Raw genomic sequence first — 26,813 nt, forward strand, 5'->3', positions numbered from 1 at the left:
TTTAAAAATGGTCAATATTAATATTCAGAATACATACAAAATTCACTGAAAAACTAATAGACAAGATTGACACGGAAAGGGAGGGATCAGAACTGCACAACAATTAATTCCAATGCAAACATTTGACAGACATAAAAGGGATTTTTATAATTACAAAAATCCTATTTTGGCAACATTTAGGGTACATTCAAAGCCTAGATAGCCACATCTTGATGCGTGTTTTATATTTCTTGCAAGAGTTTTCCATATAGATGTCCAAGGGGGTGTATTCTCAATGTGGAAGCCAGATGGCTGGATTCCTAGAGGGGTCTAATTTTAGAGCAGGGACTGGTGAGAGGTTTCTCTGAGAGTATCTGAGGGAATGATCAGGGATATAAGGGATGAGAACAGAGTGCAAATCTGCTGTATAATTTCTATTTAATGTGATTTGAAATCAGAAGCCAATTTGATTTTTTGTTGTTGTTTATTTTTTGCAATAAGAGGGTCAAATGTCATACCTTTTTCATTGTATGGCATCCAGAAGGATGTATTTTTGTAAGACGTGACGCCCTTTAATTTGACACAGTGGGGTTTCAGCTAGTAAAGAATGACAGTGGTGCAAACGATTTATAACAAGTGCATGTAACAAGACCTTCAATCTTTGCTTTAAGGAGCAAATTTTCCTTAAAGCTACAAGTGTCTTGGTCTCTGTCATATAGATTTGAGAATGGAAGCTAGTCAGATTACAGCATTCATCAATCAGTGAGGTCAGCAATGAGCTTAGAGTTATTAGAAGTGGTTCTAATCTAATCTAATCCTTAGGTTTGTATACCGCATCATCTCCACGTTCGTAGAGCTCGACGCGGTTTACAGTAGGAGAAATAGGAAGGAACTACAACAGAGGGTTAGAGGTAGAAGTGTAAAGAAAATTTAGAGGACTTGGGATGCCAAGATATAAGAGTTTCCTTGATTCCTAAATTGAAGGGAGACTTACATTTTTTGAGAAAAGCCAGGTTTTCAGATGTTTGGGGAAAACTTGGAGAGAGCTTAAGTTCCGAAGAGGGGAGGTAAGGTTGTTCCAGAGCTCAGTGATTTTGAAGTGGAGGGAGGTCCCTAGCTTTCCTGTGTGGGAAATGCCTTTTAGCGAGGGGAAGGATAGTTTTAATTTGTGGGAGGATCTGGTGGTATTAGGATTTGAGGAATTCCAAGAAAGAGGGATAAAGGGAGGGAGGATACCATATAGGATTTTGAAAGTTAAACAGGCGCATTTATAGTGGACCCTGGCGATTATCGGAAGCCAGTGGAGCTTGGCCAGGAGCAGGGAGACATGGTTCTATTAATTAATTTAGGGGGCAGTCAAATTGAGAACAAGGCAAAACCAAGACTGGTACCTGGTATCTGGAGCAGGAATTTGGGCCCCTAGTGAAATAGTAAACAAGTATCTTCTCTCTTTCTCTCTCTGGGCTTTCTAGGGAACAGGAAGGTAAGATCACCCTCTCTTCTCCATACAACGCTGCACTTATTCAAGGATCTTCATTAACACTTTGCTTGTTCTCTCTTTCCCTTTGTCACTCATAAAGAAGAATATGCAGAAGGTATGTCTGGCATAAATGTTATTTTAAAATGACTTAGTAACACAAACCCTGCCACTGGCTGAAGCTAGTCATGTGGGAATAAACAGTGGTGTAATAAGGGAGGGCAGAGGGCGGGACATCCCCAGTGGGGGTGCTGGCACCTCTCCGTCCCTCCATGCTATGCTCATGGCCTCCCTTCCCCCTATACCTCTTTCAGTCTTCACCAGTGCGAGCAACTTCTCTGGCCTGTTGCTCGCACCAGCCTGGCTCTCCTCTGAAATCACTTCCAGGTCATGGGGCCAAGAAGTGATGTCAGAGGGAAAGCCAACGAGTGTGGCATAGGGACCGAGGAAGGAGCAAGGGGGTGGGGTGAGGGCAAGAGAGGAGGGGTGTGTGGGTGGCTCCATCGCCCCGGGCACCTCCTACCTTCGCAATGTCACTGGGTATAAATAAATAAATAATTTATTTATTTAGTAACTGCCTTTATGAATTGAGATTCACCCAAGGTGGCGCACAGCAAGTTTTAAAATCTGATACCGTTAAGTATTTTTCCCATCTGCCCTGGCAGACGCACAATCTAACTATTGTATCTGGGGCAGTGGAGGGTTAAGAGACTTGCCTAGGATCACAAGCAGCAGCGCTGGGATCAAACCAACAACCTCAGGATGCTGAGACAGCGGCTTCAACCACCAGGCCACTCCTCTACTTTAAACAGATTTCCACTTGCCGTCTGATAAATTCTGAAGTTTTTTTTAAAAATCAAAATCATGTACAATCATGGTTCAATACTTGGCGCGCGTGTTGATCATCAAGACAACACCGCATCTATGGGGAGGAGTTGTCATGATTCTCCCTCTCATACCTATAGTTTTGCCCCTGCACACATCTCCCTCAACCCTTAGTTGCTCAACTCTAAACTGGCCCTAAGCGTTTTTTGGAGTGTGGTAAGTTTATATCATGTGAGTAACCACATATCATGTAAGGGGCATAAGTCATAACATCCCTAAGGCCTGAGACCCTTCCTAATAAGGGTGGAGGGAGGGTGCTGAACCGACCGTCTACTACAAGAACTGTTTGCTGTACAAAACATCAACCTGAAGGAAAATGCACACCTGCAATTTAACATGCCTCAGTCTTATGCACCTTGCTGGTTGTTTTGATTTGCATCTCAGCAGACCCAAAGAGCATGCGCTGCATCCCGGGTCCTCTTGTAGTTCTATTTGGGCCATTAGTTATTGTTCTTGATAAGAATTTCAGTAAACCCTAGGAAAGAAAACCGTTCCTAAGAAATCCAGCAATCCAATTGGTTCAATAGCCATCCACTAATACAGAACGCCATCTAATACCTATCAGAGACATCAACCAATCTGTGAACAGCTTTAACAATGACTAATGACATCACACAGCCCTCATTGGCTTTGCTCTGAGGAATAAATCTCCCATCCTAGATCAAGCCAATACTTGAATTGCTGCTTTTCTTATGGCAAAAGATCGCAGTTACCAGAATTGGGAAAAGAACCGTTTTATACCCACAAAGATAAATGAGCCTGTTAATCACTGGACAACCCCCCCCCCCCCTTCCCCCTGTCCGTCCCCCCGTATTGCTTTATACTAAATGTTTTGGAAAATGTATCATATCCTGTTTCACTGCATGAGCTATATCAGCACCGCAGGAAAACAAACTAATGCAAATATTGAAGGCACTGATTATATATGAATAATGATGAGAAAGCCTGGCCGCCTCTCATTTGTCACACAATCACCAGCTGGTCTCTTTAACCTCTCACTTATTCCTTTGACTGCTGACCTCTAAGATGAGGAAGAATGGATGGAAGAAGGAGAAGATGAAGGTAGTGAAATGTTGCTGTTTCTTCTATCTGTACGTCTATAGAAAATATTTGAAACAGGAGAAACCAAAAAGGTTCTTTTAATTTTAATAACTAGGATTTGAAATGCGATCAAGCATTTAATATCTATAGTTTTTCCATAAAGAGTGCCCTTTGCTTCCTCTTTCATCTATAGCAGTGGTCTCAAACTCGTGGCCCGGGGGCCACATGCTATTTTGAGGACCTCAGTACTATTTTGAGGCCCTCAGTATGTTTATCCTAATCACAAAAGCAAAATAAAACAGTTTCTTGATCATATGTCTCTTTAGCTATAAATGACAATATTATTATTAAGACTTAGTCAAAAGGAAAGATTTATAAATTATAAAGAGTTTTACCTCATGCAAAATTGTCATTTCTTTAATAAGACATTAACTATTTTTTTCTGAAGCCCTCCAAGTACCTACAAATCCAAAATGTGGCCCTGCAAAGGGTTTGAGTTGGAGACCACTGATCTACAGTATCTTATTAGACAACTTATAGCATCTACATACTAATCTATTATCAATCACCCACGAACTCTACAAGATCCATTGGTGACATTGATCAACTTCCTCTACATGCCATCTCCTATAATATCCGACCAAGTCAAAATACACCAATAGGCGAACTCTGTTTATCAAACAGATGAAAGGGAAAAATAATACTGATTGTATCAATAAATTGGTCAGCGTAAACCTGCTGAACCCCCTTTCAATGCAATGAATTCAACTTCTCATATAATGAATGTACATTTCTGAAAGTTATATGCTCAGAGACGCTAGAGGCCAGTTGGGGATGAATCCACAGTTTTAAGCCTCAACATCCAGTCATTGCATGGAACAATTATTCATTGCTCTATGTTAGTCTAGAATTAAATCTTCAAAGGAATGCATAACAAAACTTAAAGTGGTCTCTGGGTCCCAACGTGGACCATGTTTCGTTACTGCTTCAGGGAACCCAATTTCAAACTTTAAATATTTACGTTACTGAGGTCTCTGTGAAACGAAAAAACCATCATAAGATTCATATAGATGTTACATTTATGATTACAAAGCAAACACAAAAATATGTATTCTTTGATCCTAGCCAACTTACAACCTTCTTGTCAATGGCTTCTCTGAAAAAAGGAGAGGGAATTTGAGTACTCGTTGATTGTTGATTACCTTCGCAGCCTATACATCCTTTAGTCTTCATTTTATTTTGTAATATTATATTATATTTTCTCGCTGATGCTACATCTTGCTTTCCTTATTTAGAGGACTTGAGTTAAAGTTAAGCTATATATACATTTCTTATTAAGATAGCAGATAATCTGTTTAGTATTGTATTTTGGCTTGACTTTACCTTTCTGTACAAGTGGATACTTGATATGTCATTGAAAAATGAAATAAAATAATTGAATATAATTACAAAGCCGAACATTTATATTGATATTGGCTATGTCGGGAGAATACCTGACAGTTGAATACTCTTCTGAATATGCAATCTAAACACACTTGAGCCACATGGTCTCAACGAGATCGAATGGTGGGCATTTTTGGTGTAGGTTTTTTGAATGCTTCAGCTGGGATTTTCAATTGGTAGACTTTTGACAGCAACAATGTCACCACGCCCTCGCGTGGTTTCGTAGTGGATTTAACAGCTTTCAATTCTTGGCGTTTTTTGGCGGTTAATTTTCCTCTGGGAATGTTCATTCAGAAGAGTATTCAACTGTCAGGTATTCTCCCGACATAGCCAATAATAATATAAATGTACAGCTTTGTAATTATAAATGTAACATCTATATGAATCTTACGATGGTTTTTTCATTTCACAGAGACCTCAGTAACGCAAATATTTCAAGTTTGAAATTGGGTTCCCTGAAGCAGTATTATGTTCAGAGGGGATAAGTCATTACAGGAAAAGTGAATGAAGTGTATGGAGCTATTAGTGGACTGCATTGAAAAATAACAAAAAAAATTGTTTGAAAACTCTTTTCTTTCCTACTGAAGTAGATAAATTATTGAATGCCTCTCATATTTTAATACTCACGTATAAGCGGCCTATCAAATGTAAGAAATCCAATCCAATGTACACTAGCTCTATGGTTCGCATAAGTGCTCGCACCTAAGCACATATATGCGTATATACCTAGTTATGCTAGTAGGCACCTACTTTTCCTTATAGAATATTTGCTTATAAGATACCCTCTAGGTGCTTATATACTATATAGGTCAGGGATCTCAAAGTCCCTCCTTGAGGGCCGCAATTCAGTTGGGTTTTCAGGATTTCCCCAATGAATATGCATTGAAAGCAGTGCATGCACATAGATCTCATGCATATTCATTAGGGAAATCCTGAAAACCCGACTGGATTGCGGCCCTCAAGGAGGTGCATAGTTTAGAATTTCCCCATTAAAGCCATTCTTCACTATGTATCCACACATCAGCCTTACAGTAGCTATGACTTCTAGTCTCTCTCTACAACATCTCAACTATATTTTAGAATTTCTCTTATTGCTAATTCTTGGATTCTCCCAAAGGCCATAGAAAACTCTGCCCACAGCAGTCCATGCTATGGCTCTAATAATAACTAATCTTATCCCTTTAGGAAGCTGGTATCCACTATTATCCCTGCATGATGGTATTATTATTGATCCATCCTATCTTGTTGATCAGTTCATGATAATTTACTTCGATGCCCCTTTTGATTTTTCTTATAGAAGAGCAGGAAGAGGAGCGGGTAGCAGAGGAAGAGGAGCTGAAGGAGGAAGCAGACACTCAAGGTACACCATGAAATCCTTTGTTCAAATATTTTAGTGAGCATGCTCAGTCCATGTGAACTACAGTATACTCTCAGTTAATCGGCATCCATGGGAGTATGGGTGTCATTCACATTTAGGTCACACTAATCGTTAGCAAAGTGCCCTTTGATGAATTCCCCCATAAGTGTGGCAGGACCATGCATAATACGCTATTCTATAAGTCACATGCATGTGAGAGTCCTGCCTATGCCCCACCTATATCCCACCCCTTTGTGCGACCCCTAGCAAATACATGCTAAGTTAGGCAAGTATTTGTAGAATAGAATTTAGGAAGAATTTTGTATTTACACATACATTTGAGTACATAAGCACATACCTTTATTAGCTGACTGTACCTGAATCCTGCTTACCCATTCAATTGTATCTATTTTCGCTGATTGTACCTTTATTCGCTGATTGTCCAGCTCTTCTTTGTTGTAAACCACCTCGAACTACCACGGCTTTGGCAGTATATAAGAAATAAAATTATTAGTATCATTATATATGCTGTTATTCTAAACATGCATATACAAACTGGGCACGTACTTGTGGGCATATAGACTGTAGAATTACCCCTCACACAAATGTCCATATAGTGTATTTCCTTGGTCATCAAGAGACAGCCTGGAAGAGAAAAGAGGCTTTACCTATAGTTTATCTGTCTTTCTATCTGGACTTTCAGAAAATGAAGAGGATGAGAAGGAACCTGAAGATGGTAAGTGGAAAGGGGACAGAATAAGAGGACATGAAACATTTTTGAAAGGTGAGAAAATAGAGGAGGCGATTTAAAGGGGACTGTTTTTATTTTATTTCTTTTACGAGCTACTTTTCCCCATCATATGGTTGTCAACTCGTATTTTCATACCATATTAAACCAGTTGGGAGGGAGGCTAGAGGGGGGATCAGATACCTTCTGAAAGTTAATGAATAAAAATGCACAGTTTTTTTGGGGTGGAGGGGGACTTTTACCCAAGCCTCAACACCTGTAGGGTCCATATTTTTGTTGGGTGTCTTGTTTGGCTTCTCTGTTGTTTTTATTGCAATCTGTAGAGTATTTTCTTATTGATTGAATGAGCATAATATTGGAGCTGAAATTCAATTCACTTAATACAAGAGTGCTCACTCTTTGACTTACAGGTAGTTTACATTTTCATGATTTTGATATGTCAAGCTGTAAACATTGGCTGAACAGGTTCTAAAGTGAAATACAAGTTTGAGCACAATGGGCTCTTCCACTCCCTGATGGATCATTACCACTCAATAACTTTCCCAACAGAGGCCACCAGCCGTGGGAGTCATGGAATTTGCAAGAGGCAACTGTGACTATTATCCCCCCCCCATCACTTAATTGCAAAAGACAACACATCATTCCTTCGATCTGCTCCCCCTATGGCCTCATGAGACAAACCATGGTGTTACTCACCTCCATAGACTTCAGTGAAATGATCTCCCCCAAATACAGAGAATTACAAAAAAAAAAAAAAAATCCCTCTACTTTGAGGAAGAATAGGCATCTCTGTTTGTGCACAAGCCCAATATTTCCACCATTCATTGTTGAAGTCTGAATGAGTATCCTGCAGTAACCTACTGTGATTTCTGCAGTGGAGAAGGGAAGGAACAGGGTGAAGGTAGAGTACTGTGATACTCCCCATTGCAATCCTAATTAGGCAGGGCCAAAACTTCTGCATGTATCCCTCAATCATATCAAAGGCTCCCTAGAACCTTGGTCTGCAATCTCAGTCCTTGATGGCCACCAATGGGTCAGATTTTTAGGACATCCCTAATGAATATGCATAAAATAGGTTTGTATGCCTACTAGTCCCATTGTACCCAAGGCTTTATTTTCTACACAGAGATTTTCATCTTGTTAGAGCTTGAGTTATGGAAGAACAGAAGCTGAACAGAAAGTAACTAGCACACAACACCTTAACACCTAAATCTGAGCAGTGCCACCTTGTGGTGTTGCAATAGATTTCAGTGCTGAGTCACATGACATGGTTTCTTCTGAAGGATAGGCTACCAACAAACTCCAGGTCATATTGGACAGATTAAGCTGGACTTGGTATTACCTTCATTGTATCTTTGGACTCACATTCTTTCAGTTATAAGAATAAGCTTGTGCCAAAACACATAAAAAAGGCCTTAATTTAGTATATAGGGATTTTCTTGTTATAGGTTGAGATAGGAAATGAGAAGAATCACATTCAAGAGAGGATCAGTAAGAACAGGAACTGAACAGAAAGTAGCTAGCCCACAATGTTCAACCACCTAAAGCAGAACAGTGCTATCTGGTGGCCTTACAATAGATAGATATTAGTCTCTTATATAGTAGACGTTAGAGGCGGTTGTATTATCTCAATATTTTTTCATAGAGAAATTGGAAGTGTAAGCCATCAGCTTATGACACTGTTTGCTTGCAACCCTAGTAAGGGGTGAAAAGTCAGTCAAGAGCACTACACCCAGGTGCATTTTCATGTCTACTAATCATTTGGAAGAATAATCCTTCAGTTTTCTTTTCTTTTTTCTTTGGTTTATGTGGGCCACAGAAGAATCCAAACCAAGACCCAAGTAAGTAGAGCGTGTCTTCTGTGTCACTTTATAAACCTTAATGTATTTGAGGAATTCTAAATGAAAGGTGATATGGTAAACTCTTCTATGAAATGGTAAGAGCTGCAGAGGAGGATTTCACATGAATAGTTTATTTAAAATTTGATAAAATGCTTTACAATATATTTCAAAGGGTTGTACAATTAAAATCAAAAATAAATAATGGGCAAAGACAATACAAGGACAGACATACTAAGGGGGGAGTTAGGAATAAAACAAAAGGGAAGTGTGGAAAAAAATTACAATTTAAAAAAAAAATTAAAAACAGAGGGAAGAATAAAGGGAAGAATTTTAAAATTGATAAGAGATAAAGGTGAATTAAGATTGTATAAAATACATCAAAATTGAATCAGATACATTAATCATGTGCATCTTTAAAAAAGAAGCATTTTAAGCTGCTCTTAAATTTAACCAAGTTTTGTTCTATCCTTAACTGTAAAGGTACTGAGTTCCAAATAGTGGGTACGGTTACAAAGAAAATGTATGAATGACGAGTATTAATTATTTTTAGAGATGGAACATTAAGGGTAAATTGTGATGAGGATCTTCAGATTCTAGGGGAATCATATGGAATAAGTAGTCTGTCAATAAATGCTGGTGCATTAGTCTGCTGGGTCTTGAAAGTAAGGAGGGTGATTTTATAAATGATCCGATGATGAATGGGAAGTCAGTGGGCATTTTTCAACAGAGGAGTAACGTGATCAGAATTGCTCCTACAGTCCAAAATAGACTAGTGACAGAGAGATGAAAGACATTGAGTAAACTAGAACTAAGGTAAATCAGATGAAAATCAAGTCGGATCCAGGTTGGGGTGAGTGAGTCCCTTGACCAAATAGAGATGATATAAAAGTAGTAGGATTGTTGCGAAGGGTTATTAGAGGACTCTGGAGTGAGGAAAAGGGGTTTGACATCTGGTGGGTGTAGCTGCTTCCTTAAGAGACAGTTTCTTATCTATATTGTTTTTCCCTTTCTTGAATTTTCTCTTGATATTAAAGACCTACAGATCTGTTGAGAACATGATGAGAGGTCATTGGGTTACCAGAGCAAGCTAATGGTTGTGAGAGGATAGCAGGTGAAGGAGAAATTGATTTGATCCTGTAAGCTCTGCCTTAACCACACAAGCCTCAAACACTTATGATTTTAAAGTATTTGAGGCTTCTACATATGAAGACAGCGCTTGCAGGAATGGGGCAGGGACAAGAAATGAACTTAACAGGACGGGAAAATAAGTTCCCGTGGGGACGGGGAAAAATTTGACCCGTGTCATTCTCTACTGTCATTCTCTCTAGAAAATTGAACAAATAAATAGTGTGAAAAGTTTCAGCCTGTGATAACCAGGCCAGATCTGGTATTGTGACATCATAATGCCTCATTCCACCAATGCCTAAGAGCCAACCTCATCAGTGATGTCACAATGGCTGGATTGTCCTTTACTTGGGTCACTTTTACTACATTTTGATTGCTAGAGTGTTGCAGTTTAAAGAATGATATAGGGACAAATTTTTCCCTATCCTCGCAGGAACTCAATTTCCCCGTCCCGTCCCCACGAGTTTTAAGAACATAAGAACATAAGCAATGCCTCTCCTGGGTCAGACCTGAGGTCCATCATGCCCAGAAGTCCGCTCACGCGGCGGCACAACAGGTCCAGGACCTGTGCAGTAATCCTCTATTTATACCCTTCTATCCCCTTTTCCAGCAGGAAATTGTCCAATCCTTTCTTAAACCCCAGTATCGTTACTCTGCCCTATTACGTCCTCTGGAAGCGCATTCCAGTAGTCCACCACTCGTTGGGTAAAGAAGAACTTCCTAGCATTCGTTTTGAATCTGTCCCCTTTCAACTTTTCCGAGTGCCCTCTTGTTCTTTTATTTTTAGAAAGTTTGAAGAATCTGTCCCTCTCTACTCTCTCTATGCCCTTCATGATCTTATAAGTCTCTATCATATCCCCTCTAAGTCTCCTCTTCTCGTTGTCCTTATCCCTGCCCCTTTCCTGCAAGCTCTGTCCTCATCTACACAAGCCTCAAACACTTTACTATTACAAGAGCTTACAGGAATGGGGCAGGGACAAGGACAGGAAAAGAACTCACGGGGATGCGATGGGAAAATGAGTCCCCGCAGGGATGGAGAAAATTTTGTCCTCGTCTCATTCTCTAATACATTTCTGTCAATTTATCCGGGGGGTTGGGGGGAGGGGGGTCAACATATGTTGCACCGATTAGAAAGAAAACATTTTTGAGTGGCTTTTAACTCTCTACCTAAAAGCTATAATAATAATAATAATAACAGTTTATATACCGCAATACCGTTAAGTTCTATGCGGTTTACAATAGATTAAGCGAGGTACAAATTGATTGAATTTAAGAGGGGGAAAGAGGAGAGTTAATAGGACCGGAAATGCGTTGTTGAGGAGAAAGAGATTAATAGGACAGAGGAATCACTCAATTTTGGCAGGAGTTGAAATTCATCTGGAATTGTTTTGGCGCTGAAGTTTATTGGTACATCCTTAGCCTGGGAATGAACAGGCAGAGCTGGAAAACTGGCCCATTTGTGAGCTTTTCTGAAACAAAACAGAGGTGACCCCCCCCCCCCCCCCAGCTTGCTGCAGTGTTACCCAGTTTCATTTGTGGCTGGCATCAGGAGTTGAAGCAAAACAAAAGAACAATCCAACTGATCTGCAGTGTGAAGTCAAAAGACCAAAACAAGGAAAAAACTGCAGATACGATGTACAGCCAGATAGGAGAATTTGCGCCGCTTTTTTAAAGATTCTCGGCGTCTTTCTACATTCACATTTCGGACCCCTTAGGAAGGAGTGCTTTCCGAAACACGGACCTGTGGACTCACACAAGAGAACCAATTTTTTAATTTTATTTTTTTAATTCTCCACTAAAGATTAGTATTTTACACCTTGTACATCGTATCTGCGGTTTTTTTCTTTTTTTGACCAGGTGTTGAAGGCAATCCCATGAAATGCTAATTCAGTATGCCTAGCCTGCCACTGTTCTAAGGAGCCACTTTTTATGGATGACCACTGATATCTTTTGCAGGCCATTTATGCCTAACTTGGTACCCCCCAAGATCCCTGATGGAGAGAAAGTCGACTTTGATGTAAGTCTGGGAGGCTTTTTTTCACATTCAGTAGCATAGAACCAAACTCAGAGAGCAAACCCCTGGTTACAACTGCTTCTTTAACATAGCTCAGTGGTTAGATAACACAGTTCACTAACCCTCTCCTTTACAAAGCTGCGCTATCATTTTTAGCGCCGATTGTCATGGTAATCTGAAGCTCATAGAATTCCTGGCGGGCGCTAAAAACGCTAGCGTGGCTTTGTAAAGGAGGGGGTAAGATCTTCTTTTTTTGCTGTAAATTTAATCTCCTTTCTAAAATGTAATATGAGTGTATCGGGCCCAATTTTGCTGCTTCCAAATCCTACTCCTGCAAACTGCTTCTGTTACCCATAAGGTATGAGCACAACTGGTATTCACAAAAGGCTATAGAATGGCTAAAATTCACATTGAAGGCCAACTGACTATGTTGGAAAGAACCCCGGAGTAGAAGTTCCACTACAAAAATCAGGGCAGTGTCTACAATTGCGCACCTGTTCATCCTTGTGTTCCATTGCGCTGCAGGAGCTCCTTGGATGACATTGTTGTCACTAATTGTATGTGCTGATCTTATACATAGGAAGATCTGGTCTGTGAATTTTAAACACATGAACACACGGTGCCCCGTTGTGTGGGTGGCAGCAATAGCCTACGGGCAGGAATATAGTGGCACACCTGCCAGCAGGGTTGTCAACCATTGATCTAGCATCTGACTGAGACTATGCTTGTGTCTGATGCCCTCTGCAGGACATTCATCAGAAACGCATGCGGAAGGACTTGAATGAGCTGCAGACGTTGATCGAAGCCCATTTTGAGAACCGCAAGAAGGAAGAGGAAGAGCTGATTGATCTCAAAGACAGGATCGTAAGACTAAGAATCTCCTTTGTGCCAAGTTCCAGGTGTATTTCTCTCCCCTACGTGACTCAATAGCTCTATACCCTGTTTTTGCTTCCCCCACTGCAGGAAGCACGGCGGTCAGAGAGGGCAGAACAGCTAAGGATTCGCAATGAGAGAGAAAAAGAGCGACAAGCCCGAGCAGCTGTGAGTGTCCTTGTATAAAGCAGCTAGGCTATAAATATAATGAAAGTCAGCAGATAAAGACCCCCACGGGCCACCTTGACTACTGTGTTGCCCTGGCCTACAATGGTCAAGTTTAGGTAGGGATACCAGACGTCCGGGAAAACTCGGACATGTCTTCTTTTTAGAGGACTGTCTGTGTTCTCGGATGGACTTTCCAAAACCTAGCGTTTATCCGGATTTTGGAAAGCCCCTACAAGCTCTGGCCGCATCTGGAGGACCTCCGAGCATGCATCGATGACGTCACATGCATCCGCACATGCTCCAGACGTGGCCAGAGCTCATCGCAAAGAGAGGAGGCTTTCTGGGGGCAGGGTTGGAGGCGGAACGGGGCAGGTCATGTATCTGGGGTTTTCTTTTTTTCAATATGGTAACCCTAAATTAAGGATATATCCCAGTTATCACACGTATAGACATCTTCCATGTTTTCAAGGTTCTATTCTCTCCATGTAATAGTTCCTGTGGTAACATAATCTGCCTAACTAATTTATGTTAATTACTCTTACCCGTCTCTTCTTCTGACCTCATCTTCAGCCTGAGGTGCTCAACTTCACTAAAGGGCCATTATTTAACAGTTGGACCTGCAGTGCAATATTGCTTAAATAGACCACAGTTACAAGTTGAATCCCCTGATGGGTTATCTCTACCTCTCACTATATCAGTGGTTCTCAACCTTGTCCTGGGAATTTGCTTAGTCAGTTGGGTTTTTAAGAACATAAGAACTGCCATCTCCGGATCAGACCCATGGTCCATCGAGTCCGGCGATCCACACACGCGGAGTCCCAGTCAGGTATACACCTGATGTAGTTTTAGTCACCCATATCCCTCTATGCCTCTCGTAAGGAGATGTGCATCTAATTTGCCTTTGAATCCTAGCACAGTGGATTCCTTAATAACCTCCTTTGGGAGAGCATTCCAGGTGTCTACCACTCACTGCGTGAAGCAGAACTTCCTGACATTTGTCCTGGACTTGTCCCCCCTTAGCTTCAAACCATGTCCTCTTGTCCGTGTCACGTTGGACAATGTAAATAATTTATTTTCCTGCTCTATTTTATCGATGCCTTTCAGTATTTTGAACGTCTCGATCATGTCCCCTCGCAGCCTCCTCTTCTCAAGGGAGAACAGTCCCAGTTTCTTGAGTCATTCTTCATATTCCAAGTTCTCCATACCTCTTATTAGCTTTGTTGCTCATCTCTGCACCCTCTCCAGCAGTTTTATATCCTTCTTTAGGTTGGGAGACCAATGTTGGACACAGTATTCCAAGTGTGGTCTGACCATTGCTCTATAAAGCGGCATTATGACTTTCTTCGATCTACTCGTGATTTTTAGGATACCCTCAATGAACATTCATCAGATAAATCTGCAAGCGTGGTTGCCATTGTATAAAATCTATCTCATGAATATTTATTGAGGATATCTTGAAAACCCTAGTGAATATGTGTGGCCTAAAGACTGCTGCATTAGATATTAGGACCAGGTCACAGTAAAGTGAGATCTATTCCAAACTGGATTTTGACCCATCTCAGCTCTCACTTGGCAGCTGGGCTACCAAGAATGATCAATTCTAAATACCGTTCTGAAGGTCAGGGTAGGATGCCCTACTGTGGAAGTCTGTAAGCGGCACCCTAATTGCAGCCACCTTGTGATGCCTAAGTTCGGGATCAGTCGTCTAACTTTTATTTTTTAATTGGCTTAATTGGAGTGGTAATTGACCATGCCAGTTTTCAGCCAATCAAAATCACCCCAAACCCATTAATTATAAACTAAACTAAACTTTAAGTTTTATACCGCATCATCTCCATAAAGATAGAGCTCGGCACGGTTTACAGATAAATTCAATAAATGAGGGAAGGACATAATAAGAAATTAGAGGTTATGAAGAGGATAGCTAGCTTTACATTTTAAATAGATAGCTTTAAGTTTTGGAGAAAAGCCAGGTTTTCAGATGCTTTCAGAATAATTGGAATGAACCTAGGTTCCGCAGCGGGGCAGGGAGGTTATTCCAAAGCTCAGTGAATTTGAAGAAAAGGGATTTCCCTAATTTACCTGCATACATGATGCCTTTTAATGAGGGGAAAGATAGATTGAGTTTGTGGGCGGATCTGGTAGTGTCAGGTCTCGAAGAATTCCAGGATAGTGGGATTAGGGGAGGAAGAATGCCATGTAGGATCTTGAATATTAGAAATCACCGGAAGCCAGTGAAGTTTTCATCATTTTCACAATCCATTTACCTGAGTAACTGGCTGCTTATCCAAGTTAATAGCGTGTCTGAATATTGCCCTTCTGTTTCCGAGGTAGTGATTCATGCGAGGATCAATGGCTTCCATATTTTTATCCACAAAAAAAAAAAAAAGGAGAAACATAGAAACATAGAAAATGATGGCAGAAAAGGGCTTCGGCCCATCAAGTCTGCCCACTCTAATGACCCACCCCCCAACTTCACCCCCCAAGAGATCCCACATGCCTATCCCATTTTTTCTTAAAATCTGGCACACTGCTGGCCTCAATTACCTGCAGTGGAAGATCATTCCAATGATCAACCACCCTTTCGGAGAAGAAATACTTCCTGGTGTCGCCATGAAATTTTCCACCCCTGATTTTCAGCGGATGCCCTCTTTTGGCCGTAGGTCCTTTAAGAAAAAAAGATATCATCTTCCACCTCGATACGGCCTGAAGCAAAATTTAAAAGGTTTTCCTTTTACTTAAATTAATGATTCCTGAGCAAAGGCATCCAAAGCACAGGGGAACACAAAGCAACCCCATATAATCCAGCATTTGAAGTTCTTTGTGAGAACATGTTGGGCTGAATCCTGTCCCTCCCCTTTACCTCGTTTGGATGCCAGACATCTAGATCCTGTTTTGCAGTTAGCGCCAACTGAGCCACAATAACCCACTCGCCCATCCTCAGTGTTGAGGGAGACTGTAACCTATGATGCCATTTTCTGTTATTGTCAGGAAGAAAAGGCCCGGAGAGAGGAAGAGGAGAACAGGAAGAGGGCAGAAGAAGATGCTAAGAAGAAGAAGGCCATCTCCAATATGTCTTTGCATTTTGGTGGCTACTTACAGAAGGTGAGCTAATGATCTGGAACACATAAAAGTGCAGAGCCCTAGCTCTGCTTTGGTCTAACATGAGATATGTTTTTTGTCTACAACAGACAGAGAGGAAGAGCGGGAAGAAGCAGACCGAACGGGAGAAGAAAAAGAAGATCCTGACAGAGAGACGGAAACCCCTAAATATTGGCCATCTGACTGAAGACAAACTTAGGTGAGGAGATTTAGCATGCAGGCCAAACTCTTTAACATGGAAACACATACACACAGCCAAAGACACACACACAAGGCAGGGTGCTAGTATACAGGGCAAGGAAAGCAGGTAAAGAAAGGAAAGCAGGCAGTGAAATCTGCAGGAGGGATGTCCACTCCCATCTGCCATGCCAACCCCACCCTCCACGTGAGAAAAAATGGCAGGAAAGATGCCTCCTGCCATGACATGCCGACTTCTTCCTCCCTTCCCCCCTCCTCGTGTGAGAGAAAATTGGCAGGAGGGATGCGCACTCCCTCCTACCAATGGAACCCCCCACCCCAAATCCTCCCCCTTCTCCCCCTCTAAAAAAAAGGCAGGAAGGGTGCCCACTCCCTCCTGCCACCAGATGCTCCGCCGAAAATCCTCCCCCGGTACCTTTTTCCGAAGTTAGAAGCAGTGGTCATCCCTCCTGTCAATTTTCTCTCATGTGGGGTGGGGGGGGGGGGTCGGCATAGCCGAAGGGAAGTGGGCATCCCTCCTGCCAATTTTCGCTGGTGCTGGGGGGTCAGGGGGTCAGTCTCTGGTGCTGGTTCATTGGGGAGACATCGGGGAGGGCCGTCATTGGCATCTGTAACCATAAAAAAAAGGTTTTCTGCCCTGATTAGCTGCTTTGGGGCTTCCCCTGCCTCTCAGATGTTTAGGCTTCTCCTGCCAGTTCTGCACATGTGTGAGAGTCATTCTCACAGCAATCAATTGGATGAGAGAGTCGGGGATTACGACAAACCTCCACACGAATCATTTGCATGCAAAGGTTTTAGTGCATCAATAGCTCTTTTAGAATCAGCCAGAAATCGGATCGGAGCAGATCCACGCAGTCTTACTAATCCTGTTTAGTGCATCTACCCCCAAGTACCTAGGGATATAGTCAAGTGATATGTCATCCTATGGCTGTCATGCTCTAGTATTGAGAGGCTTTAGACAATGTATAGTCTTTGAGCCTGATTCTAAATAGTCTGCCTTAAGAATTGGCAACAACTCCTATGGTGCTAAGGGTGATTCTATAAAAGTTAGCTGCACTTTATAGAATCAGGCTTGGCACCGTCTAAGTGACATTAGGCATCCTAATTGTAGGCGCACTGTATTTATGCCAATATTTTCTTCTCCTAAATACCTGCACCTATGTTAGGCACATAACGGTGTCTAATTCAAAAAGAGGGACCTAACTCAACCCCATGATCTGTCCTCTAACCACACCCACTTTTAGGTAGGCGCTACTTTTTATAGAATCGCGTTTATCGAGTTAGGTACCGAACTTTCAATTAGTTCCAATTAGCAGCAATTATGAGGTATTATGTGCCAATTATTGGTGCCAATTAAGACTATCAACCAATTAAGTTAGGTGCCTACATCATCTAGGCGTGCCAATTAGTTTCTAACTTTAGGTGGGCTGTATAGAATTTGCCAGTTTATTTATTACTAGTTTGTATTTTTTTTTTTTTTATTTTGTTGTGATTATTTTGCTTTTATTTCTCATTTTTCTGTGGTATTTTAATGTTTTATGTAAACTCTTTGAATGATTTTTGTTCAGTCAAGTGATATATAAAAAAATAAATGAAGTAGGACCCCATTGGGCTGGGAATTGGAGCACCAGAACTGGACTAGCATCTTGCAACGTCCTGGAGTTAGATTTCCAGGGAGAGATCTGATGAATAACCTAATCCGGGGGTAGGCAATTCCGGTCCTCGAGAGCCAGAGCCAGGTCAGGTTTTCAGGATATCCACAATAAATATGCATGAGATAGATTTGCATCTCAAGGAGGCAGTGCATGCAAATCCATCTCATACATATTCATTGTGAATATCCTGAAAACCTGACCTGGCTCTGGCTCTCGAGGACCGGAATTGTCTACCTCTGATAATCTAATGTTCCATCTTCACTCTTTCTTGACGTGATCTTGCAGGGATAAAGCGCAAGAGATGTGGCAGTGGATATACGAGCTGGAAGCTGAGAAGTTTGACCTGCAAGAAAAATTCAAACAGCAAAAGTATGAGGTATGAGTCTCGTGTTATAAACTTCAGCTCTGTTTGTCTGTCTGGACCTTCAGTTCACATAGGGATTTCCTGGGTCTCGTCATCTTTATAGACTTCTAAGCCAGCATACTGATTGCTCTTTAAAGATGTGTGTATACAGGCAGGAACCTACTACACAGGTAGCGATCATTCCTTTCTGAGGAAAACTTCCTTCATGTGCAACATTTGAAATAAAGTGACCCTTCTTAATGCAGCAATATTATAACATAACAAGTATACCGCAAAACCATGTGGATCCTTGCGGTTTACAATAAGCAAGAGGAGCTGAACATCAAACATCGAGCTACAATTAAACAAATCAAAAATGACCAATTATAAAAATGTGTTATATAGATAAGCCTTGAGAAGTTTTCTAAAATTCACATAAGAAGAGGAAGTGGAAAATAATCGGCAGAGGTGCATGCACCATAGAATTGTTCTCTAGTGTCAGGGCATAGAAGTTAAAAATAAGGCCATTGGTTTGTGGTTTGAATAGCAGTGACGGCAACTATGTGATTCAGGGAACCTGGATGCCAACGGTTATTACTGTGGCTTTATTATTAGGACAACAGTTTGAAAGCAGGAGAGTGTTTGTCCTAGGGCAAAGCCTAGCAGGGCTGATCCATTGAGCTACCTAGACTCACTTACTAAGAAAGACCAGTATCTGGAAATGCCACCTTCTTTCTACCAGTCTCTCTTACCCTGTGCTACAGATCCTATGGTCATGCGCTTGTATGGCTGCTATTGAAATCTGTGGAGGTGAATGAGGTAGTGTTAAAGGGTGACTGTGTCCCAGTACAGCTCAGAGAATTAGTGGTGTAGGAGACCAGCATCCCCTGCACTTACCATGTTCACCCTTTTCTTCAATCAGCATTACTCTGAAATCTGTCAAATTAATATTATGAAACAGGAAATGGATCCTCATGGCTAAGGCAAAGGGCATGATTAACCATGAAGTTGGTCAATGGAGGCGAACAAACTGGTTTTAAATGTTGCTAAAACACGTTAAATCAAAGTTGAAGTCCTTCTCATTCAAAGATGCCTTTGATTTATGAACCACTATCACTAGAGTTTCCATCAGACAGGACCCCCTCCCTATTAGAAACATAGAAAGATGACGGCAGAAAAGGACCACAGCCCATCAAGTCTGCCCACTCTACTGACCCACCCCTTAGCTTAGTATTGTACTACCCTTTTGTTTCTCATTTTGTATGTAAGCCAACACTTATATATGACCCATGATTTTATATAAATGTACTCCGCTTAGAAATTCGATAAGCGGAATGGCACATTTTAAATAAACTTGGGTGTTTGTAGGCAAGAAGAATGAAGAGGTTTGGCCAATGGATGTGAGATTGAGAGATTTTGTGGTTTCATGCACAGGAAATGGGTCCTGCTGAGGTAGCCTGGCGTTGTTGACCACGCTCAACACTTTCTAGGAGTTACAATCCATGTTAACTCTAAAAAAGATGACTAGTTTGTCTCTTCAACAGCTGAAGTAGATGCAGTCATCAACAACAGTACCCAGACAGCTACACAGTAAACTTAAAACTCCTTATTTGCTTTCCTAAGTTAACCTGATCTGGGCACTGCCCAGACTCTGCCCTTGACCACCCAGGCACTAACCAAATAGTGCCATGGCAGTCTGCCCAGATTTTAAAGAGCACTATCAGGTTATGTGCCACTGAAAATCAAGGCGTGACCAAGTATGAGCATCTCCTACTGGTTAGGTAATCCTGAAAATTGGTCACCACAAAGACTGTCTTAAGTTAACCAAGTAGCTATCTGGGTACCACCATTGAATGCAGGCAGTTTCTAAGTAACTCCCAGTGACTTCCTTCTGCCTGGATATTCATTTCAAGTACTTGGATAGGTGCCGGCATTGAATATCTCTAGACACAATTCAGCCACCAAAAGCTAGCAGCTAACAAAATGCTCATTGGATATTACCCCCAAATTTTCTAGTGCAGAGAATCGTGATATGAGAGCAAAGAAGTTAAAACACAAAGAAAAGGGGTATGTCCACCACAAATCAGAAACCAAAACAAACCCCCAAAAAATGGCAATCCATACACCAGTACAGTAGAGTCATAGTTAACCGGGTCTCAGTCAACCAGGACTCACACAACCGGCAAAAAAAATCATTGGTAGAAAAAAAATGTCCCCCAAAGCACCAGTGGTAGCATCCTGAGCCGCAAATGCTCCCTCCCCCCTCCTCAACTTCCCAAGCCCCAAAGCAGCTACAAACTCCCTTCCCTCTCACCCTGAAGCATCAGCATAGCTGCGGTCCTGAGCCACAACGCCATCCTTCCTCCCTCCCTCCCTCAAGCTCCGAAGTGGCAGAAGCAGGCAGCAGTCCTGAGCCGTGAACTCCCTTGCTCCCTCCCTCCCCCCTCTTTTTCTCTCTCTCCTTTACCCGAAGTGCAACAGTTAGCAGGAGGCACAGCCTGCTGGTCGCCAGCCCTGGCAGGGCTTTTCCTCTGATGCTTCACTTCCAACTGCTTCCTGAGAGAGAGAGGGAGTGAGCGAGGGGGTTTGCAGCTCAGGACTGCTGCCATGCTGATGCTTCGGGGCAGAAGGAGGGGGGTGGAATTGAGAGTGTGTTAGATAAGGTTTGTAACACACTCTCAATTAAACAGAAAACCAGTTATCCAGTATCCACCAATTACCTTGAGTACCAGATAACTGAGATTCTATTGTATAAAGATGACCAGGAAAATTGTTTAAAAATCATATAAAAACCATATAAACATCTAACTAAATTTCTGATTAAAAATTATATAAAAATATTTCCAACTGGAACAGTACACAAAAGAGAGTTCTAAAACTGGACCCGATACGGTCCTTGTTTCGGCAAACTCTGCCTTCCTCAAGAGTCCATATATCTTCTGTAATCTGTAATCTGTTCAAAGAATGACTATAAAGAGTCTTAGTTCATTAAGCCAATACTAGCAATTGTCAGTGAACCTCAAAGACAAGAATAAAGCCATGAGGAAGGAAAAGAGACTCTTAATATATGTTATATGTTGGGTCCAATTGTACAACTCTCTTCTGTGTACTGTTCCAGTTAAGAAATTAAGTCAGGGCATCAAAAATCTGGTCTAGGAATATGTATAGTGAAAATGCATGAACCATGGGTTAGATGCAGGAATAATATAAGGAAACATTTCTTCACCTGAAGGGAGGTGGATACATGGAGCAGCCTTCCAGTGAAAGCGCTGAGGCAAAATTGATCCTGGAAATCAAGAACTCATGCGACACAACAAACAGATGATTCTTTGTGGTGGGAATTAGAGGATAAAACTTGAGACTGAGTAGGGTTTTTAATATTACTATGGGAAGGGAGAATGAGTAGATCAGATGGTCTGGTGGTATTTACCACCAATTTCTATGTTTGAGAACTATCAAATAATCTTGGAAAACACCCGATTAGTCAATGAAATTTCTAACACTACACTCAGGAGCTCCTCTTTCCTGGTAGACTTCATTTGTATCCATTGCAACACTTCAGTCAATGACAAGATATTTAGGAAGCACAGTATTTGCATGTCATGTGTATACACCATCACTATACTGTACTCAAATGAGTCAAATATGATCATGAGAACCTGTGACATTGCCAACATGCTGTATCAGCTGATGACTTTTACACTCTTTTGGCTGCGTAGTAATATCATATTGTGGTTGATGATTGCAAGAGGTTCTCTACCCTTCCAGTAGATTGCAAGAGGTTCTCTACCCTTCCAGCATTGCATCTCTCTTTTTCTAATTGAAATCTGATCTTGCCCATTCTGTTTCTCTCATCTACCGGTTCCTGTATGGAGGACATCTTTGTTTTTGGTTCCAGCTGCTTTTATAGGATTCCAACCTGCTTCAGCTTGTTCATACAGTTTTCTGCTTTCTTTCCAGATAAATGTTCTCCGAAATCGGGTCAGTGATCACCAGAAGGTGTAAGTATTCACAGTACCTTTGGCTATGCCCCTTCATCTAGTCTAGTGGCTTTCAACAGTCCTTACACCCTAAGAGGGTTTTCAATGTATTCATCTTCAAAAGAGCATGAGACTTTTGTGTACATTGACTTGGTTCTTAGATCCAGTATATTGCAACCAAGTGGATTGTGGACTGGGGTTGACAGTGGCTAGTCTGGGTCCTTCACTTCCTTCCCATTTGGAGTTCTTCAAAGATTGGATTCTATATTCTCTTGCATTTCTATTCTTTATTGTTACTGGAGCATGTAAATAAGCCAACTGCAGGCAGTTGACTTACAACATTTTTATCTTGGGCTGGAGATAAAACCAAAATCCAGGCCCAACTGCAGAGATGGAGACCTTGCAAAAATTTGTACCTCTGGGAATTTGGCAGAATGGAAACTCTTGAATCTAAAGTTTCTCAGTTCTGGGGTCCTGCATGAATTTCCTTCACTAATCTCCTGCTATCTTACCTACTACCTCCCCTTGTTTTATGATGGACAGTTGGGAGAACAGGAGGATGGAGGTGTCTGCATGTTCCAAGACCTCTCGCTTTTGGAGCTTGATCACTCCCACGTTTCTTGGTGTGTCAATTTTGGACTCTTCTTAATATGGGACCATACAGCTCCATGTTAAACAGGGACAAGTGAATCCAGTTCTGGTTTTAGAGAAATGTAATAGCTGTGTCTCTTAGGGAACTCAGTAGGGAAATCAGAACTACACCTCCTTGCATACCATGGAGGTAAAGCTAGGCCTGGATCTACCTGTCCAAACTGATAAGGAGCTAGTGGGATTAGCATAAGATTCCTTTAGTTTCACAGTCGTACAGTGCCTTCACCTTGTGGCTTCACACACTCCCACGTCCAGTAGCCTTTGAGGACTGAGAATGGCTTTTCCTCTGATAAGGCAGAATATTATATCTCTTAAGATCACAGTCACCTTCATCTAAACTTGCAAATTGCACAGACGTAGTAAACTGGTTATACTGTAGGCATTTTGTGATATCAATGCCAATTAATCTGTTTTCCTTGTGCCTCTGTTTCCCCCCCCCCCCCCCATCTCCTGCATAATTCCAGGAAAAGGTGAGAATCTAGATTCTAATGTGTTGCTTCATTTCTGATGTGAGAAACAGCAGTAAAGAAGAACTCAAATGTCCAAAAGAGTTTAGATTACAGAATGACAGGGGGACAAATTTTTCCCCATCCCTGCGGGAACTCATTTTCCCGTCCCGGTGAGTTCTTTTCCTGTCCCTGTCCCATTCCTGCAGGCTCTGTCCTCCTCTGCACAAGCCTCAAACACTTTAAAATCATAAGTAGCAACATTCTAGAGCTCCAATTGTGATGTCATAATGTCTCATTCCACCAATGCCTAAGCTCTGTCCTCATCTGCACAAGCTTCAAACACTTTAAAATCATAACTGTTCGAGGCTTGTGCGGTTAAGGCAGAGCTTACAGAAATGGGGCAGGGACAGGAACAGTGACAAAACTTGTGGGGACGGGCTGGAGAAATTGAGTTGCTGCGGGGAGGGGACAAATTTGTCCCCGTGTCATTCTCTAGTTTAGATTACGGTGGCATTCTACAGACTAGGGGCTTCAAGAGATCTGTGGTATAACCCAGCAAAGGGCATTAGTTATAGGGGAGAATTATCAACCTTTGGAAAGTGCCATAGAGTTAAAAGTAGGTAACTCCAGAAACAAAATTTCCTGGCCTGTCTCTCTGCTTCTGTAGTTTGGGGGACTTCACATTTTTCTAATTTTCCTGGGAGTACAGAAGTTGTTTTGTACACAAAACCGAAGTGCATTTGGGTCTCCTCTGTGACATATTCCCTGGCTGTGGCAGATAAGGGCTTCTGTTTGTTCTTTATGGAATATGGAATGCACAGATAAGATTGTCATGCCATTCCACCCTGAAACTATAGAAGAGTTCTGGGAACAATGTAAGACACACCTACAGTAGGGTTACCAGATTTTCCCGAAGGAAAATCTGGACTCATAGGCCCGCCCACCAGGCCCGCCCAGTTCTGTCCCGTTCCGCCTGTGTCACGCCCTGTACCGCCCCCCCAGCCCTGCCCCAAGATGGCATCCACGCATGCGCGGATTCGACACAATGATGTCACCGTATTACGTCCGCGCCTTTGTGGATGCCCCTTCCTGATACGATTTTGATGGGAAGCTTTTCAAAACCTGGACAAAGTGCCGGGTTTTGAAAAGCTGTCCGAACCCCCGGACATGTCGTCGAAAAGAAGGACACGTCCGGGAAAATCCGGACGACTAGTAACCCTAACTACAGGGTGAGTGGTGAAGGACACTCTTAGAATCGTGTCTTCAAGCTTTGGTCTTTCAGAGTTCCCATTCCATTCCATCGCTGACGTTTCTCATCCAAACATTTGGAGGATAATTTTATTGTATAGCGGGGTACCTGTCAAACTGAGTGAGTGGACAAATAAATGGCAGATGAGCTTCAATGTAGAGAAATGTAAAGTTATGCACATAGGGAAAGGGAACCCGATGTATAACTACACGATGGGGGGGATGACATTGGGAAAAGGCAACCTAGAAAAGGACTTGGGGGTTTTGGTGGATAAAACAATGAAACCGGCAGCACAATGCGCAGCGGCTTCAAAAAAGGCGAACAGAATGTTGGGCATTATCAAAAAAGGTATCACTACCAGAACCAAGGAAGTTATCCTCCCGCTGTACAGGGCAATGGTGCGACTGCATCTGGAATACTGCGTCGCCATACCTAAAGAAAGATATGGCGATACTCGAGAGGGTCCAGAGAAGAGCAACAAAAATGATAAAAGGCATGGAAAATCTCTCGTATGCTGAGAGGCTGGAGAAGCTGGGGCTCTTTTCCCTAGAAAAGTGGAGACTTAGAGTGGATATGATAGAAACTTATAAGTTCATGAAGGGTATAGTGAAGGTAGAGAGAGACAGATTCTTCAGACTGGCGGGGACAACAAAAACAAGAGGGCACTCAAAAAAATTGAAGGGAGATAGTTCAGAACAAATGCTAGGAAGTTTTTCTTCACCCAGAGGGTGGTGGACACCTGGAATGCGCTTCCAGAGGAGGTGGTTGAGCAAAGTACGATTTGGGGTTTCAAAAAGGGATTGGACGAGTTCCTGAAGGGAAAGGGGATCCAGGGGTACAATTAGAGGGTTACTATACAGTACAAAATGCTCTTGAGTAATAGATCACTACAGGTCATTGACCTGGGGGGCCACCGCGGGAGCTGGGCGTGATGGGCCTATGGTCTGACTCGGCAGAGGCATTGCTTATGTGCTTATGTTATGGTGTCTATTTCAGGTCTATTCTATAATGAAAAGTAAAAATGACTTTGAGATCCTTTCTAGCCCTGTAAATAAGGCCTAGAAGTCCAAATCAGGTCTCTTGTCCCTCTCCAGCAAAGTATTTGAATTTCTATTTTCTCTTTCAGTGCAAAGGGCGCCCGTGGAAAGGGTAAGGTAGGAGGCAGATGGAAGTAGACCAATCCTGCTTCTCAAGTGACAGCAGGTCGTGGAGGCAGCCAGACACCATTCCCCAGGACACTGATGAACCTCGAATGCACCCCCATCTCCCTGAGTGTGCACCGCCTACGAGAGGCATCCTTCTGGGACCACCACATCCTGTGCCCCTAGGAGCTACCTGTACCATTACAGGCAATGAACCTTTTCTGCTGCAGGCCTGGAAAGGGATCGCAAAACCTTTTCCCAGAGCAGTAAAGCCCTCTGAAAAGTGGCTGCTCTGAAATTTGTAATCACGTGGCGTGTCACAGAATCTCTTTCTCCTTCATGAACATTTTCTGAAAATATGCCAAAAAAAGTTACGTTGTAATCTATCCTATACACTGAACTTCTCCTTCTGCATCATTTATTGTTTATTTTATTTTTATTTTTCCTCTATCTCTACTTTTCACTTCTCTATTACCCTCCAGGTACTTTAGTTAGATTGTGAGCCTTCGGGACAGTAAGGGAATTTTTCAAGTACCTTTCTTATTTCTAATCTTAATGTATATTTTCTGTAAACCGCTTAGAACCTAACGGATGGAGCGGTATATAAGAAATAAATTACATTACATTACATTACATTACATGGACCATTTGGCCTTCATCTGCCATCATGTTTCTAGGTTTCTATAACCATAAAGCTCTATGACATCACAATGCAGGCAAAGAGCCTTAGCCAATGGGAAGAAGATATGCAAATGTTAAGAGCCTTAGCCAATAGGGAGAGGAGGAGATAGTGGATGCTGCAGAATTCTACTGTTCAACGGCTCCCCCTTCTGCTTCTATTCCTTTCTCTCCTCTCTTCTACCTTCCAAAGTATTTAGATCAATGCTGTCTTGTTAAAATGTTTATTTTATTTTTATTTTTCCTCGAACTCTACTTTTCACTTCTCTATTACCCTCCAGGTACTTTAGTTAGATTGTGAGCCTTCGGGACAGTAAGGGAATTTTTCAAGTACCTTTCTTATTTCTAATCTTAATGTATATTTTCTGTAAACCGCTTAGAACCTAACGGATGGAGCGGTATATAAGAAATAAAT

General features: G+C 41.9%; 1 protein-coding gene across 10 annotated transcripts in view; it reads left to right on the top strand.

Moving 5' to 3' along the window:
• Window positions 1–26,261, top strand: part of TNNT2 (troponin T2, cardiac type) — a 38,221-nt gene extending 11,960 nt beyond the window's left edge. For 2 of the 10 annotated variants that reach the window (XM_033917817.1, XM_033917816.1), the window contains exons 3-16: window positions 1,452–1,462; window positions 1,560–1,574; window positions 3,368–3,403; window positions 6,123–6,185; window positions 6,886–6,918; window positions 8,750–8,771; window positions 11,853–11,913; window positions 12,658–12,774; window positions 12,874–12,951; window positions 15,943–16,056; window positions 16,143–16,252; window positions 18,192–18,282; window positions 22,210–22,250; window positions 25,705–26,261. In XM_033917817.1, the coding sequence (XP_033773708.1) occupies window positions 1,452–1,462; window positions 1,560–1,574; window positions 3,368–3,403; window positions 6,123–6,185; window positions 6,886–6,918; window positions 8,750–8,771; window positions 11,853–11,913; window positions 12,658–12,774; window positions 12,874–12,951; window positions 15,943–16,056; window positions 16,143–16,252; window positions 18,192–18,282; window positions 22,210–22,250; window positions 25,705–25,753 (841 nt within the window). In that variant the 3' untranslated portion in view covers window positions 25,754–26,261. The remainder of the gene's footprint in view (window positions 1–1,451; window positions 1,463–1,559; window positions 1,575–3,367; window positions 3,404–6,122; window positions 6,186–6,885; window positions 6,919–8,749; window positions 8,772–11,852; window positions 11,914–12,657; window positions 12,775–12,873; window positions 12,952–15,942; window positions 16,057–16,142; window positions 16,253–18,191; window positions 18,283–22,209; window positions 22,251–25,704) is intronic. The other 8 variants (XM_033917818.1, XM_033917819.1, XM_033917822.1 and 5 more) reach the window with 5 other exon arrangements.
• Window positions 26,262–26,813: the final 552 nt, after the last annotated feature.

The sequence above is a fragment of the Geotrypetes seraphini genome, chromosome 13, assembly GCF_902459505.1.
Source record: "Geotrypetes seraphini chromosome 13, aGeoSer1.1, whole genome shotgun sequence".
NCBI lineage: Eukaryota > Metazoa > Chordata > Amphibia > Gymnophiona > Dermophiidae > Geotrypetes > Geotrypetes seraphini.